At 39.7% G+C, this 17,662-nt stretch overlaps 1 protein-coding gene across 2 annotated transcripts in view; it reads right to left on the bottom strand.

The window, feature by feature from the left end:
• Window positions 1-17,662, bottom strand: part of STUM (stum, mechanosensory transduction mediator homolog) — a 102,943-nt gene that overhangs the window by 25,685 nt on the left and 59,596 nt on the right. For both annotated transcript variants that reach the window (XM_044005361.1, XM_044005362.1), the window contains exon 2: window positions 249-428. In XM_044005361.1, the coding sequence (XP_043861296.1) occupies window positions 249-428 (180 nt within the window). The remainder of the gene's footprint in view (window positions 1-248; window positions 429-17,662) is intronic.

Raw genomic sequence — 17,662 nt, 5'->3', positions numbered from 1 at the left:
AGAAAGCCGGATGTAGCATCCTAATCTTACATTGCTTTGGGGTAGGGCAAATAATTCCCTGAGGAGAACACCAAGGCTCCATGGGGATTCTGGGCTGGCCCATGATTTAAAATCTATTCTGGCCAAATTCTCCACACCCCTGTCTGTCCCTTGGTTCCCCCACCTTCCCTGTGTTGTCTTGACTGAATCCTTATACCATGAGATTTGAAAGAGAGGTGAGGAGATGTGGCTGTTTGTGAGATACTTACTGGCAAGAATGACCATATCCATTCCCCAGAATATACTCATGATCCAGCCCACCATCACAATGGCCGTCAGGATCTGAATGAGTGCTGCGGCAATATTCAACCAGAACACACAGCACATGTGCCTGTCGGGGAGGTCAGTCCGGGCTCCACATAGCACGGTGAAGGCAGAGACAAAGGTACCTGGAAGAGAAAGAAACTATGAGTAATCCACTTATAGTACAGACAGTTCTCACTTTACCTGAATTTGCATCACACAAATTGGACTCTACATAAAGAATTCTGAAAGAAGTTCACATTCCAATCTCGATTTAAAAGTTGTGCAAGTGTCAGGAGAGGTTAATAGTGTAGATATTGAAGCTTTATTGATGATAATAATAATAACAATAATAACAATGATATTAATAATAATAATAATAAAGCAAAGATGAAAATTAATAGAAGGTCCCTACTTGCCCGAGTAAATCTTTAATGTAGATGACACTGGCCTATTTTATCAAAGAATGGCATCTTAAACCTACATCTCAGTGGAGGAAAAAACTATGCCAGGGCATAAAGCTTGGAAAAATAGAGTTCTTCTTCTTCTTAGAGAAAATGCATCTGGGACTCGTAAATTAAAACCCGTTCTTGTGCACCACTCAGAGAATCCCAGAGCATTGAACGGAATCAGCAAAGCAAAGCTAAGGCATGGGTAACCCTTATCATCTCTGAACAATGGTTTATATACTGCTGCATTCCTGAAGTCTGGAGTTTTGTAATCATAACAATCCTTTCAAGATTCTACTTATTTTGGATAATGCCCCAGGTCACCTTCTCCCTATGGATGATTTGAATGAAATTGTAAAAGCGGTCTACCTTCCCTTTAACTCTACCTCATTATTGCAAATGATGAATCAAGGAGGGATTGCAAATTTCAAGGCTTATTATTTACATACTACATTTGCCTGGACAATTGCAGCTTTGGATGCAGAGAAGGACTTTACATAGAGGACTTCCAGAAATCTTTCAAATATTTACCATGCAGCCAGGAATATTGCTAAGGCATGGGAAGATGTAACAGAAACATGTATGAAGAGAGTTTGGAAAAAAGCAAGTCTGCAATTTGCTCATGGATCTGACAGAGATGAAAGAAGTGACTAACAAGACCGTAAAATTAGCACAAGGATCAGAGCTAGAAGTAGATGAGAATGATATGGACGAGTTGATTGAGTCTCCTGGAGAAGAACTGTCGAAGGAGAATCTGATTGAGCTGTTAGCTGCAAAGATTGCAGGCAAAAGGGGAGCTTCCAAACTGAGTTTGAAGCAAAAATGTATACACCGTAACAGTTGGCAGAAGCATTTCATCATCTGAGGGAACTTTTTCCTTGCATTGAAAAGATGAATCCAAATAATTTGAGATTTTTAAAAGTTCAAAGACCAGTTGAGGATAACATTGCTTGTTATTGTCAGACGTGGGGGTGGAGAAAGAGAGCCATTGTCAAAATGTCCCTGGATAGGTTCATAAAAAAAAAAAGTTGTATAGCCAACCACCAGTGACAAAAGCTGGGTATAGTGGGTGGGGAAGGAGCAACATGCTGCACACCTATGTTAACTTTACCATAAAGGACTGTGCATACTTTATCATTAACTTTACCTTTTATTTCATAATTCTGTTTATTATCATGGCACAGTACTTAATATATCTGCATTTTAGTGTGTATTTTATGACTTGTTATGCCTTTGTTATATGGGCTAAGTGAAGTGGGTGGGTAGGAGCAAATTTGCATTACATAAAAATTGCTTTATGTAGAGGTCTGCTGAAGGGTCTACTTATTTTACATATTTACATATTATTTTACATATTTACAAAAACTGTCAGTACTTAGGTTGGGACTCCTTCCCTTTTGTCATTGCCAGCTAAGTCTAGGTTAATTCTTTAAAATCAGTTAGTCTAAAGTCCAGTTCACCTAGTAACACATTAATTATTAAAATTAGTATTTTTTAAAAAAAATTTGGGGCAGCTAGGTGGCGCAGTAGATAGAGCACTGGTCTTGGATTCAGGAGGACCTGAGTTCAAATACAGCCTCAGACACTTAACATACTAGCTTTGTGACCCTGGGGAAGTCACTTAACCCCAATTGCCTCACCAAAAAAAAAAAAATTTATTTCTAATATAAAGTCTTATCCAGTTTTTAGTATTTCAGATAGAGTAAATAGGAAGAGGAGAACAAGCTGGATTGCATTTGAGAAATTGTATAATACACATGTGTATTTCCCCAATTACATGTTAAAACAATTTTTAAACTTTTTTTTAAGTTTTAAGTTCCAAATTCTATCCCTTCTTCCCCTCCCTGAGACGGAAAGCAATCAGATATAGGTTATATATGTGCAATCGAGAAATTGTACAATACTTTTCATGACCCCCAAACTGCCATATTTTAAAAACATCAATACACCCATGCAGTAAAGCACAGAATAATATAATTTGAAGGACCAAAGCAGCAGATCACTAAAACATTGATGGAGAAACTTATTGCGGTGTGTATGGGCTACAGCATATTAACAATGATAATAAAGAATAGGAAAAGTAGCATAAAGTCTATTATTCAAGAAATATATGACTGGAAAATGGGAGTCAGTCACCTAAGAGAAGTGAGGAATGACCAGTGGAAAACCCATGTGCACCAGTAAGTCACTTAACCTCTATTTGCCTCAGTTTCCTCATTTATAAAATGAGAATAATGATAGCACCCACCCCCCAGGGTTGATCCTCACCAGATCAAGTGAATAATATTTGTAAAGTGCTTGGCAAACCTTAAAACTCTATATAGACTGGGGCAGCTAGGTGGTGCAATGGATAGAGCACGGGCCCTGGAGTCAGGAGTACCTGAGTTCAAATCCGGCCTCAGACACTTAACACTTACTAGCTGTGTGACCCTTGGCAAGTCACTTAACCCCAATTGCCTCACTAAAAAAAAAAACACAAACAAACAAACAAACAAAAAAACTCTATATAGACGCGTGATCCAGCCTTGAAGTCACAAAAAGTCAAAGTTCAAATCTTGTTTCAGACACTTACTAGCTGTGTGAACATGGGCAAGTTATTTAACCTCTTTAAGTCTCACTTTCCTCATCTGTAAAATGGGGATAATTATTGAACATACCCCATTGTGGTGTTGTGAGGATCCAATGAGATAATCTATATAAGGCACTTTACAAATTTGAAAGCACTCTATATGTCATTATTAACAAGCTATCTTATGTAATTAGATAATTTTAGCTCTTGCTAAAGATTTTTACTTCCTTGTTAGCTTTTTTCTTTTTCATTTTTTGACACATCACGGTGTATTTGGTTGTTTTTTTTTTAATTTTGCCCATTTTTGAGCACTTTTAAGGGATTTTTAAAGCCAATTTTTCTTAGCATGCTTTCCATATAAATTTCTCATTTCTGTTGAAAAGCAGAAAAGAAGTTTTGAGAAGATCTCGTCCAATTCCCTCATTTTATACACCAGGAAACTGATGCTCAGAGGTGAATCGTAATTGTCCAAGGCAGAGCTAGACCTCTGTAGCCATGTCTTTTGACACCAATGAATGCCAATTTCCTTTCCACTACTCCAAAGATGGTTTCAGCTCATTTGCAGGTAAAAATAAACAAACAAAAAACCCCACCTTGTACTTTTTACCTGTTAATGGAGAGAAAGCATGACATAGTGGAAAAAGAAGTAGTTTTAGAGTCAGGAGACCTCCGTTGGATTCCCTGTTCTGCCTTTTATTAGCTCTGTCATCCTGAGTAAGATGGAAGGCAGCATTCCCTGGGCCACTTATGGGGAGCGGGTGGGAATAATGAATCAGCTGGAGAGGTCTAAAATCCAAGTCTCCTCTTCATGCTGCTTCCTCATAAACATTCTTGCTAGAGGCTGGTGTGCTTACAGGAGAGACCAGGCACAGCCTGTTCTAACTCTGGATTTTGTCTACCAGGTCCTAGAACTAGGACCATACCCCCTTTTCCATCTTCCTTTGATGTCTTGTCTAACCCCCATTATAATGTAAGCTTTTTGAAGACAGACTCTTTGTGTTTGTATTTATATTCCCAATGCTTAGCACACAGGTGACAAGTACTTAAGTACTATCACAAGGTAAGTACTTAAGTAAATACTTAAATTTCTTGATCTGACTTGACCAAATGACCTAGAAGCTTAAAGACAGCATAGGACTATGACACTTCTTAGTGCTGCTTCAAGCTGAAGAGTCTCTCCACCAACATAGAAGGTGAGAATACAAGTGAATGCAGCATGCCCAGACACACATCATTATTCTTTTTCTCCACGTTTGGTATCTGTTTTGTAAAGTGGGTTAAAGCTCTTCTCCAGACATATGTGGGCTATGTGACCCTATTAGCTTCTCAGCGTTTTGTTGTTGTTCAGTCATTTTTCAGTTGTGTCTGACTCTTTGTGACTGCATTTGGGGTTTTCTTGGCAAAGATACTGGAGTGGTTTGCCATTTCCTTCTCCAGCTCATTTTGCAAATGAGGAAACTGAGGCAAACAGAGTTGAGGGACTTGGCCAGGATCACACAGCTAGTAAGTATCTGAGGTTGGATGTGAACTCAGGCCTTCCTGACTGCAAGCCCAACAATCTATCCACTACACCACCTAGTTCAGTGTTTTAGGCAACTCTCTCTATGCAGAGATATACATATAGAAATGTACATTAGTAGAGGGAGTTATCTTCTTCCAAGTTCACCAGTAAAACCCTATGTCTAGTGCCTCTCCCCCTTCCTCTCCCTAGTTGGGGGCATAATTTATTTCTGAAAAAGGGTTGAACAATTAAGTTGGTATGCTTCATAACCTTAGCATCTACGGAATACCTAGCATGACATGACTCGGTGGCTAGAATTCTGCATCAGAAGTTCTCTTTCTCTCATGGAGTGACAGATGACAAATTCTCACACTACAAATACAGACCTCAAAATATCCTGCAGAACTCCACAAAATAAGCTGTACTGGAACCTCACCATGATCACAGACTGAACTGTTGCTTGCAATTTCCCAAACTTAACATTGACTCATAAAAACTGAAGAACAACATTTTAAATAGATATCACCATCTCAGAGACTCATATTATGCAAGCTACATGGAATGAAGAGCCTTGAAAATAATGACCCGTCCGAAGAGATCAAAACCATGGGAGAACAGGAGAGTATGTATCATCTCTGTGGTCCTGTCTGCTCCTAGAGTTAGGTCAAGGATGCTTTAAGTGAGCCTACAGAGGATGAGAGGATCCTAATTCTTTTATTCAGCTAGAAAAAGCAGTTATTTTATCAATCTGTGCAACAGCCTGAAGAATATTGAATATAAAGGAAAAATAGTTGAATAGCTACATGTCTCAGGACCATTACTATCTGAATACCATGGGAAAAGAGGAGAAGAAAAGAGTAAGGAAGGAAAATGAACATTTATTAAGCATTTACTTGCATAGGCAAGGCACTGTGCTAAGCACTGGGGATACAAATACAAGCAAAAAGAAACACAGTCCCTGTCCTCAATGGGCCTACATTCTACTGGGGAAAGACAACACACGAAAGAAAACTGAAAAGAGTGAATGAGTTTGGAAGTGAAGGTCTTTATCTGTTCCTGTTTGTAGATGAAATTGTGCTAATTGCATTAGATCCTGAAATACTGCAAAGTCTTTTAAATAAGATCTATAACCACTAAAAAGAGTTTAGCTTAACTATTCACTCAGGAAAAACCAAGTAGATACAGAATGGCTATTATTCAGACTATGTTATGTAGTTAGCCAGACAAGTTATAGGAATTTCCTATATACACATACACTCACACATACACATATAAATATACATAATATATTATTCATAATGTAAGAAAATAATGGGCTTTTGCCAATGCCCAAAGGCCCCAGACTGATTTGGACTGATTGGATTGACTGAGAGTGATTGACTTTGCTGATTAACCCACTTAAAGTTAATTCAATTGAAGCCACACCTGCCTGACTCAGAAGAGGGTATTGTTCTCAGCTGACATCAACACAGGACCACCCTCAAGTCCAGTGAACCAATGGATTTGGGTGATGCTAGTCAATTATCTTGAAGCAGGGTGGAAGGACCGCCTCTCCTCCAGAAGCAGAGGAAGTTAGGACTGGCAGTTCATTGCTCGAACAGGCTGGTGATGGGTGAAGTTGAGGATGCTAGGCTAAATAGGTCTTTTCTTGGCTTTCTGACCCAGGTGTTCTCTTTTTCACTAATAAATGCTTAATGCCAAAACTTGGTGCTAAAGCTTCTAATTTATAAGTAAACCCTAGCTAGCTTTCCCTGTACTTGGGACAGGAATAAGGCGATCATACATTTAGTTTTACTTGTCACAATAATAATATAGAAAATTTTATATATATATATAAAAAGTTTCAGGATGAGAAAATACTATTGGCATGATTTTGAAGAGATGTGTATGTATGTGTGTATGTGTACACACACATACATATACACATATGTGTGTGTACCTTCATGTATATGCATACATCTACACATATGTGTGTGTACCTTCATGTATATGCATACATCTATGCATGTGTGCATGCATATAACTGAAATTGACATAGGCTCAGAATTAAATGGGAGGAGGAGAGCAAATCTATGTTGCCTCTGGGAAATTGTGAAATTCTTTGAACGATCCCAAAGTTTTCCCTGAAAAAAGGTTCATATTTTTAATATCAATATTCATCAGTTGTGGCAAGGACATGCTGAAGCTCCCTATATTGGCTCCTGAGCTGATAGTTAAATTTTAACATGGGCTTTTTGTTGTTCTTGAATCCAACTCCATGTAAGTCCATGGGATTTTTTGTTTTGGTTTGGTTTTTGGCAAAAAAAAAAATACTGGAGTAGTTTGCCATTTCCTTCTTCATTTTACAGATGAGGAAGCTAAGGCAAATGGAGTTAAGTGACTTGCCCAGGGTCACACAGCTAGTAAATGTCTAAGGTCAGATTTGAACTCAGATTTTCCTGAGACCAGGTTCCGTGTTCTATCCACTGCACCACCTCACTGCTGCTGAGCATTTACACCTCAGAAATTGACAAATACTGCAAATTAGGGCTTAATTTATTGTTTTGTTCATTGTCCAGACCTAAGAAGTTGATGGAGAAATGTATCATATATACATTTTTCCCCTGGACAGTTGATCGTTAAGCATTTACCAGCACATACCTGAGTATGATTCTACTTCAGTCTCCAAAAAATTCACCCAGAGGGCACTGGAGTGTGGGTAAATGATGGTTTCGAATAGGTTGCAATATCTTTCAAACAAGGAATCACAAAGGGGACTCAGTAAAGTGTGTGGTTTGAAATATTGGGGAGAAAACTGTCCCTGTTCTATGTTATTGGGGAACTTAACTGGGGTTTCTAATATATTGCTACTTATAAATAGAGGCTACTGCATCAGTTTTTGGCTGCAAGCATTTATTATTAATTTGACTGCGTGTAAAACCATCATAGAATCCCAGGAAGGGGGACTGGGCAGAGCCAACCCTGGAGTAAGGTAAGTCAGTCTCTAAGAGAGGCATGGCAAGAAGAGGAGAGCGTGACTCCCCCTCTCGCCAAGGATTTTTATCTTCTTTCAGGTAGAGGTGGGTCACTGCACATTGATCCAAGCTTATTGGCCAGTAATATTCAAGTCCATTGATTGACATGACTTGGGGGGTCGCCCAGGTGAGTTAACTTCCTTTAGGTAGTCAGGAAAGTCGATCTATATTTCTTTTGCATTTCTACTGACTCTGGGCTGGCTCTGAGAAACCAGCCAGAGTTCCTAGGTGTGTGTGTGTGGGGGGGTCTCTGGATCCCCCCAAAACCCATTATTAATTATTTTCTCAGGGTAGCTAGGTGGTGCAGTGGATAGAGCACTGGCCCTGGAGTCAGGAGTACCTGAGTTCAAATCCGGCCTCAGACACTTAACACTTACTAGCTGTGTGACTCTGGGCAAGTCACTTAACCCCAATTGCCTCACTAAAAAAAAAAATTTTTTTTAATTAAAAAAAAATTATTTTCTCACAAAAGGATATCACCAAAGAAGTGTTAGAGAGAAAAAGATGGCAGTCTTGACCCTGGGCAAGAGTGAGGTACAGCAGGTAGAGAGCCCATGTGCTCTGTTGTATCCTCTCAATGCTGAAAGCAAGAAAGGATCCAGCATGTTGGATAATTAATTTACTACCCCATGTGGCAAACTGATAGGACGACATGGACAAGTGTCACAAAGGATGAGCAACTATGTTATTCAATCAAAAGACATTTACTGAGGCAGCTTGGTGGCCCAGTGGATAGAGCACTGGCCCTGAAGTCAGGAGGACCTGAGTTCAAATCCAGCCCTCAGACAATTACTAGTTGTGTCCCTGGGCAAGTCACTTAACCTTGATTGCCTAAAAAACAAGAAAAAAACCCCAAACAAAACAAAACAAAACAAAACCTAAACAATTTCTTAAGCCTCTACTATAGTGCTGAAGAGACAATTTTTTTAAAAAAAGACAAAAGACAGTCCCTTTTTTCAAGGGACTCACAATCTAATGGGGGAGATAACATACAAACAACTATGCACAAACAAGTTATATACAAGATAAATTGGAAACAATCAACAGACCGAGTAAGTAAATTGACAGTCATGCCCTCAAGGATCTCAGAATCTAGTTAGGGAGACGCATAAAAAGAACAGCAAAAGATCGATTTAGAGATTGAACGGGACTTGATTTAGCCCATTTTACAGGTGAAGAAATGAAGTCAGAATTTGAACCCAAGGCTTGCTGATGCTACAACCTTCTCTCTAGCCACCACTGCCTCTCAAGTACATTATATATGCATATTCATTTGTATTTCAAATGTTTGGCAATTGTTATCATTTTACTCATGCTGAAGTTTAGCACTGTATTATTTATGGAGAGAGAGTTTATTAAGCAAATTAATAGCATTCATAATTACTTTAACCTACAAAAAGACACCAGATTTGAAAGATTTTGGCACATTAATTGTTTCCATTTATGTGGATGCTCCTCATTTCAAATGTTTTAGCTATTTGTTAAAGCAGATCCATCCTGACCTCTAGTTGTTAATAGTGCAGTAATGAGTGACAATGTACTTGAAAATAATAAAACTGCATTTCTTCTAAAATGTGTTAGACCTCTGACTTTTCATGAATTCTGATGGTTTCCCTCACCAATTAATTAGTGCTGAATTATCAAAGCCTGACTGACTAGGATAAAAAAGGTGCTAAGGATTTCTTATGATGTATTGTTTTTGAGCTAATACTAAAATATTTCTATAGCACATTAAGATTTACAAAGATCTGTCTTCACAATATCCATGGCAGGTAGGAGGAGGTTGTTAAGTTCACTTTTACAAAGGAGACAACTGAGGCTGAAAGGTGAAGTAAATTGCCCGTGACCTAGTAGGTATCAAACATGTCATTTGAGCTGAAGTAGTCTCTTTTTTTCTTTTCTTTTCTTTTCTTTTTCTTTTTCTTTTTTTTTTTTTTTTTGGTGGGGCAATGAGGGTTAAGTAACCTGCCTAGGGTCACACAGCTAGTAAGTGTCAAGTGTCTAAGCCTGGATTTGAACTCAGGTCCTCCTGAATCCAGGGCCCATGCTTTATCCACTACGACACCCAGCTGCCCCGAGCTGAAGTAGTCTTGACTCCAAATCTAGGACTCTGGATTGTGCCTGATGTTGGCTCTGAGTCTCTGTTATGTGGCACAGTGCATAGAGTGCCAGGCCTAGAGTCAAGAAGACCTGAGTTCAAATCTGATCTCAGACTCTTATTAGCTGTGTGACCTTAGGCAAGTCACTTAACCCTGTTTGCTTTAGTTTCCTCATCTATAAAATGAGCTGGAGAAGGAAATGGAAGACCACTTCAGTATCCTTGGCAGGGAAACCCCAAAATGAGGTCATGGAGAGTCGGACATGACTGAAACAACCCAACGAAAGGTTGGAGTCACTATAGGAAGTGTGTGAATATAGTTTTGTTGATAATTGTGTAGGAGCTCAGTGCTTTGCGAACCTTAGAGTGCTATATAAATCCTAGCCATCATTGATTAAGTGCCTACTATGTGCCAAGTGCAAAGATATCAGGGAAGCCCTTTGAGTTCTACAGGAGGCAGGGACTACAGGCCACAAAACCATCCTTAGCTTTGAAAATTGAATCTGCATGACAGAGTGCTGCGTGCCTTCTGATGGCTTTGCCAACCTGGCTGTGACTTGAGAAGCAACTGTCTAGAGAATAGTGTTTCTCCCACTCTTGTCTGATCCTTGCCTGCCTTGAGCTGAATTGATAAAGAGCCTGTGATATGAGACAACTGGGTCAAATAAGTAGATAGACAGCTGGCCTTGCAGCCAAAGGTTCAAGTCTCACCTCTGACACATACTGGCTATTTGAGTCCTACTAACATAATATTATGTTATTATAGTATGCTCTAGGAGAATGGGGTCAAACTCAAATAGAACTGGAGGTCATTCATCTGGAGCGGCATATCGACTTGGTTTTACATGTAATGTTATCCATATTTTATTGCATTTCTATTTACTTTGTCAAATATTCCCCAATTACATTTTAAAAAATAAAAGTATTTTATTATTTTCCAGTTGCATGTAGAAATAGTGTTCAACATTTGTTTATATAAGATTTCAAATTTCAAATTTTTCTCTCTCCCTCCCCTCCCCCCCTAGACAGCAGGTAATCTGATATAGCTTATATATACATAATAACATTAAACATATTTCTGCATTAGTCATGTTATAAGAGAAGAATCAGAGCAAAAAGGAAAAACCTCAAAACAGAAAACCAACAGCACCAAAAACAAAAGAAATAGTATGGTCCAATCAGTGTCCATACTCCACAGTTCCTTTTTTTTTTTTTCCTGGATTTGGAGAGCCTTTTCCACCATGAGTCCTCTGGAACTTTTTTGTACCACCCCAATTACATTTTAATCTGGTTTGGTCATCCTCTGCCCTAGGAAACTCTCGAAGACTCTAAGTTACAAAGAAGGTTTCAACCTGGAGTTCCATGAGTTTCCCAATCAATGAAATCATAGGTCTACTCCTTCTTGGAGAATACTGGGATGTGGGGACTCTGGCTTCTTCAGGTGGATGTTACAATAGGTGGCCTCCAAGGCTACTCTCAACTCTGAAGGTCTATGACTCATCTCCATGTGGTTATTTGGAGAAGAAATGCAGAAGAGAAGGCTACAGATGAGAGCCACATAAAGGATTCTGGTCAAATAAGCTTGAAGGTCACCTCTTTAGGAAATAAACTACTTGTTGTAGCCACAATAATGAATAGTGGCCCGTGTTGTGGTCAGAAGAAACTAGGGGATAAGAAATGATTTGACATTCTCTTCCTCCTTGTTCTATTTCCTTTTCTTCCATTTTCGAGGATACTCATGGGTTGGAGGATAACATGGGGGATATAGGGAGTAGAATGAATATCTCTGGGTGTGTGAACTGCAAGTAGACAATTTTTCCCCAGCTTAAACTAGTGACTAGAAAGGAAAGGTAGGGAAATTCAGGCTAATGTGGCAGGAGCAATGTGCATTTTGAGGAATACATAGAATTTTGGGGCGTATCACAAATGCTTCTGTAACATGGTTGTCTTGATGTAGCTCACAGGAAGGCAAGAATAACTATCTCCAGAATCTCCTACCCCCACCCTTCTCTAAGGGAGACTTTGATTCCTGCCAGAAGGAGAAGTAAGAGGTTGGGGTCAGAGGTCGGCTACTCTGCTTTCCATAGAGAATGGGAGTACCAGGCTAGAATTATATCTATCTGCTCCCTTAAATATTGTTAGTCTAGGAGATGTAATTTTTAGATTCAAACTAAATTACCTGGTCACTATTTCTCAAGAGTGGAAGAGGTACCACAAGCTTTATATCCAAGACTTGACTTCCTTCCCACCAAGTACCAGTTTCACAATGGACACATAACAAGTAGCAAGGAAATCCATTTATCCAAGTTAATAGTAAAACAGAAATTAGAGAATATATATGTATATATATATGTGTGTGTGTGTATGGGTGTGTGTGTGCGCGTGTGTGTGTGTATATATATATATATATATATATATATATATATATATATATATATATATATGGACACATACACACACACACACACACACACACACACACACACACACAAAATACAGATTGAAAGCTTTTCCATTAGGGGCAAGATATCTTTACTCAACCAACAGAGAATCCAATATCTCATCCAAGTAGAAATGTCCTAGTCTCTAGTGTAACAAGTTGAGAATAGGGACATGATAGAGACTGCCAACTCTTCTCATAGCAATGTCTTTCCAGAGTCTTTCTCTTCTTTCAGCAACTTAAAGATTGGCATTGTGAATTTTTTCTCTCAAAGCTGGAAGCTAAAAGACCCCATGAGCTCTTTTCTCTCCTGCTCTATTGAACTCCACCACTGAGGAGAGAGTCCCACAAAATTGGCCCTTTGGGCTCAGGATGACACTTTACTGAAGGACGGTATGAATTAGAGAGTTTATCTTGGATTCAGCAAGGTTTCTGTCCAAGTCCTCTCTTTGACACATTTGTTATTGTCATTTTTCAGTCATGCCCAACCCTCTGTGACCCCTTTTGGGGTTTTCTTGCCAGAGATACTGGAAGGATTTACCAGTTCCTTCTCCAGCTCATTTTACAGGTGAGGAACTGAAGCAAACTAACCCAATGATTTGCCCAATCACACAGCTAATAAGTATCTTAGGCTGGATTTGAACTCATGAGAATGAATCTTTTTGGTTCCAAGTCCAGTGCTCTATCCACTGCACCACTTAACTGCCCAATATATACTGCTGAGCATTTAAGCTCTAAGTGTTCCAGAAAACCCTCAAAAAACTATTAATGACAGAAAACTTGTTGATATTAGTATTTAGAATTAGAAAGGACCTTAGGGACCATGAAGTCCAATTCCCTTATTTAATAGAGGAAGAAATTCAGGCCCAGAGAGTGACTTGCCCAAGGTCATGTGGATAGAAAGTGGCAGAACCAAGATTTTTACTCTAAATCCTGCATAAAACAAACAAAAAACCCAAACAAAACAAAACAAAAAACACAATGTATAAGGCTGATGGAGAAAAGAGGTAAAAAATGCATCCATTTTCATTTTTGTATCCTTGTGCCTGACACATAGTAGGGCACTTAATAAATGTAAATAAATGTAATAATTACATTGAATTTAATCTCTAGGGAAGAAGGATCCAAATCAGAATCTCATTTACTCATTTGCTTACACATTCAAGAATCACTTAAGTCCTTTTGAAGGACCAACATTAATTAGGCTGGGCACCTTTACTCTTTTTTTTTTTTTGCAGGGCAATGGGGGTTAAGTGACTTGCCTAGGGTCACACAGCTGGTAAATGTCTGAGGCTGGATTTGAACTCAGGTACTCCTGAATCCAGGGCCGGTGCTTTATCCACTGTGCCACCTAGCCGCCCCCAGCACCTTTACTCTTAAGGACCTTAAATACTAAAGAGAAAAACAGAACATTTCTTCTCTAGCTCATTTTTCAGATGAGGAGCAGCTAGGTAGCACAGTGGATAGAGAAGTGGTCCTGAAGTTGGGAGGACCTGGGTTCAAATTTGACCTCAGACACTAGCTTTGTGACCCCAAGCAAGTCACTTAATCCTATTTGCCTTAAACATCCAGGGCCACCTCCAGTCATCCTGATAACATATCTTGCCACTGGACCCACATGGCTCTAGAGGAGAGGCTAAGGCTGATGATTTTGATTTTGCACAGCCCTTCCTCACTTAAATCCTATTCATTGCAAGTTATGACATGTTATTGTCCTCTTTGATAATGAAGGAGAAACAACAACAACAGATGAGGAAACTAAGGCAAACAGTCTTAAGTAACTTATCCAGGATCACATGGCTAGCAAGTAAGTGTCTGGGGCTGGATTTGAACTCAAGAAGATTTAAGCCTGGCACTTTATTCACTGTGCCACTTAGTTGCTATAACTTTGTTTTTTGTTTCTAATTTATAATACCATAGCATCAAATACAGTATATATGGGAAATGATTTATATTATGTACAAAAAATCGAATCTCATAAATGGCAAAAAATAAAGAAAAAATAACTTTCAAAAAGTTATTAAAACATCATGACTTTTGGCCCACCTTACACAATGCCCAGCACATAGTGGGTGCTTAATAAGTGCTTGTTCCTATTCCCTTAATCATGATGTGTTTTGTTCTCCTGGTTCTGATTACTTCATTCTGCTATCAGACGAGTCTTCCCTCCAACATGACCTTTTTCTCAAGGTGGAGACAGGTAGTTTAGGCAGACAGAGACAGCAGTAGTTATTTTCTCCTTCTTGGAAAAAGTCAGCTTCTGTTTTCTGTGGATTTCCAAGAGTATCTGACAGCCTTAAGAAATTCCTTTGAGAGGATTTACAAGGTAAGAGAAACAAGCACCTGATTAATATTCCATTAGTGTGTAGACCTGAATTAAAAACTCAGGGGATGGGAACTCAAAGACAGAGCCTGCTTTGTGGGAACATTGCTGAGATCCCAGGTGAATAGGATAGCTCTTGGGCACTAGCTAGCCAATCCATCAATTACCATTTACTAAGTGCCTACTAAGTGCTAGACGCGGTGCTAGACACTGGGGGTACAAAGACTAAAGTGAAATGGTCCTTCTATTCAAGGAAACATTATGTAGATATATAAGGGGGAGGGATATCTCATAAGGACCTGTAACTATCATCTCTCCACTGAATGTATAGTACACAGGCATTTGGGTTGGCTGCTTAGATGGAATGGAATACACACCACAGTGGAGAAACTCTTTGTTTACTGCTGACCATAAGGCACTAAGGACAACTCTTTGCATTCTAGCGGGTGGGGGAAGGGGCAGGAACAGTGCCCTTCCTTCACCAGGCTGGCCAGTGAGTCCATGGACTCCTAGGCAAGCTTGTGTCTGGGCTGGGGTTGCCTCCTATGGATGCTTTCTTTCCTTTGGTACAGGGTGTCATGAAATCTCCAAAGTTCTGAAGAGTCAAAGGAAGCAGGTAGGAAATAGTCACAGAAGACCTAATGCACATTCTCAAGTTTGGGTCCTCATTGGCCAGTTCCTCTGTTATAAGCATACACAAATAGATTTTTTTTTGGGGGGGGGGTGAGGCAATTGGGATTAAGTGACTTGCCTAGGGTCACACAGCTAGTGAGTGTTAGGTGTCTGAGGCCAGATTTGAACTCAGGTCCTCCTGACTCCAGGGCCGGTGCTCTATCCACTGTGCCACCTAGCTGCCCCTAGATTTTTTTTCAAAAAGACAATGCCACTTTAAGAGGCTCCAGCCGTTAAAGGAGTCAGGAGAGACTTCATAGTATATTTAATAATGCAAGTTTTAAACCGTCATCGTAACAGCTTTCCTTCTAACATCTCTGGGAGGTAGGTGGTATCCTTTCCAGATGAGGAGACAAACTCACAGTGACCTAGCTGGAGTCAGATAGCTAGTAATGGGCAGAACTAGGACTCATTGTTCCCACCGCTATGCCATATATTTCCTCCCAGAATCTAGAAAATGGCCCCATATCTCAAAATGAATTTCTCATAAGATTTTTTGTTTCAAATTTTTCTCCTTCCCTCCTTTACCTCCCCCCTCCCCAAGACAAAAAGCAATCTGATATAGGCTATCTAGGTACAATCCCATTAAACATATTTCTGCATTAGTCATAGGAAAATGAATTCTGAGTCTAAAAGGCCCTGGGATGGATATTAGGAAATCACTGGTGAAACCAATCAACCATTCATTCAATCAACTATGGGACCTGCTATGGGACCAGCACCTTGCTAGACTTCAGACCACATCAATTCCTCCTCTTACAGATCCCACCTCCTACACCTGAGCAGCTATAAAATGGATCCTTGGATTCTGGACCTTTGGTACAACCAAGTGTATCTTTAAGCCCTTCCTAGGTGGCTGTTAAGCATCACTGTCCCATGGGTCATCCCATCTAATTCTGCCCAAGATGTTGCAAGAAGAAATACAATATTTCACAGCCAACTTACTCTGTGTGAAGGAGCACCAGGGGACTAGTTAGTGCTTGCAGACAAACCTGAAGACCCTCAGGGAGGTTCTGGGGGGTAATTTCCCCACCCGCCTCTCAGCAGAGTGCTGCTAGATGATGTCATTACTGCCCAGCTGGGCAGCTGGGAGGAATGACGCTGACCTGAACCCCCACTCTTGGAGCTAAATTGCATAGTTTAGGAATAGATCCAAACAGTACTCTAACTTGAAAATCATTGAATAAAGTACTATTATTTTATAGTAGGGGAAATAGGCAAAGAGACCCAGAGAGTAGGGTGAAGTAGAAAGAATACAGAATTTTTAGGGGACCTGATTTGAATTGGGATTCTCTAGATTTGGGAGAAGACTGGGGTTTGACTCTTTTGCCTCTGCTATTTACCTTCTAGATGATCTTGAGCAACTGATGGAAACTAAAAGCCTCAGTTTCTTCATTTGTAAAATGAATAGGGTATAACTAGACAAGCTCTAAAGTCTCATCCAGTTCTATATAGACCCCTCTAATCCTATGACATTTGAGTTTATCATTCCTTTGTGACCTTGGGCAAGTCATAATATCTCTGGGCATCCCTTGCCTCATCTGTAAAATGGAGAAGGAGGAGTGATCTAGATGACCTGGCAGGTAATATGGTCCAGTTTTGAATGTGGTACAGAGTTGAAAGAACATTGATTCTAGAGTCAAAAGATCTGGATTCAAATTCCACCTCTGATTCCAAGTGCCTGCATGTACATGAAATGTTAGGGGTGTGTTGGAGCTGGCCCGAGAAAGGCACTGATTAAATTTTCAGTGCCAGCATTTTTCTACCTCAGAAATCAACAAATGCTACAAATCAGGGCTTGATTTATTACTTTATTGATCGTCTAAACTAAAAAAAATTACGGAGAAAGTGTAAATAATATATCATTAAAGTGTGTCATGCATACATTTTTTTTTTTTTTTTTTGGTGAGCCAGTTGAATATTTATCAGCACACTGCTGGCTCATTCCCAGAAAACATGTTTCTCTTTGAATGGCACACCTTCCTCAGCCATGGCTGGTGGGTAAGGATGAGGTGTCCTTGACTGAGTGGGAGATCTCCAGATTCCACCCCAAACTGATGTCGAGAAGACATTCCAGGTACAATAGCCTATGGAGCCAGTTCCATGGTGAAAGTTTTGTTGTTGTTCAGTCATGTCCCATTCTCCCTGACCCCGTTTTAAGGTTTTCTTGGCAAAGATCCTGTAGTGATTTGCCATTTCCATCTTCAGCTCATTTTAAAGATGAGGAACTGAGGCAAACTGGGTTAAGGTCACACAGCTAGTATCTTTTTTTTTTTTTTTTGGTGGGACAATAAGGGTTAAGTGATTTGCCCAG

Source organism: Dromiciops gliroides, chromosome 4 (assembly GCF_019393635.1).
Source record: "Dromiciops gliroides isolate mDroGli1 chromosome 4, mDroGli1.pri, whole genome shotgun sequence".
NCBI lineage: Eukaryota > Metazoa > Chordata > Mammalia > Microbiotheria > Microbiotheriidae > Dromiciops > Dromiciops gliroides.
Note: the sequence above shows the minus strand (reverse complement) of the source record. Positions and strands in the feature narration are given on the sequence as shown.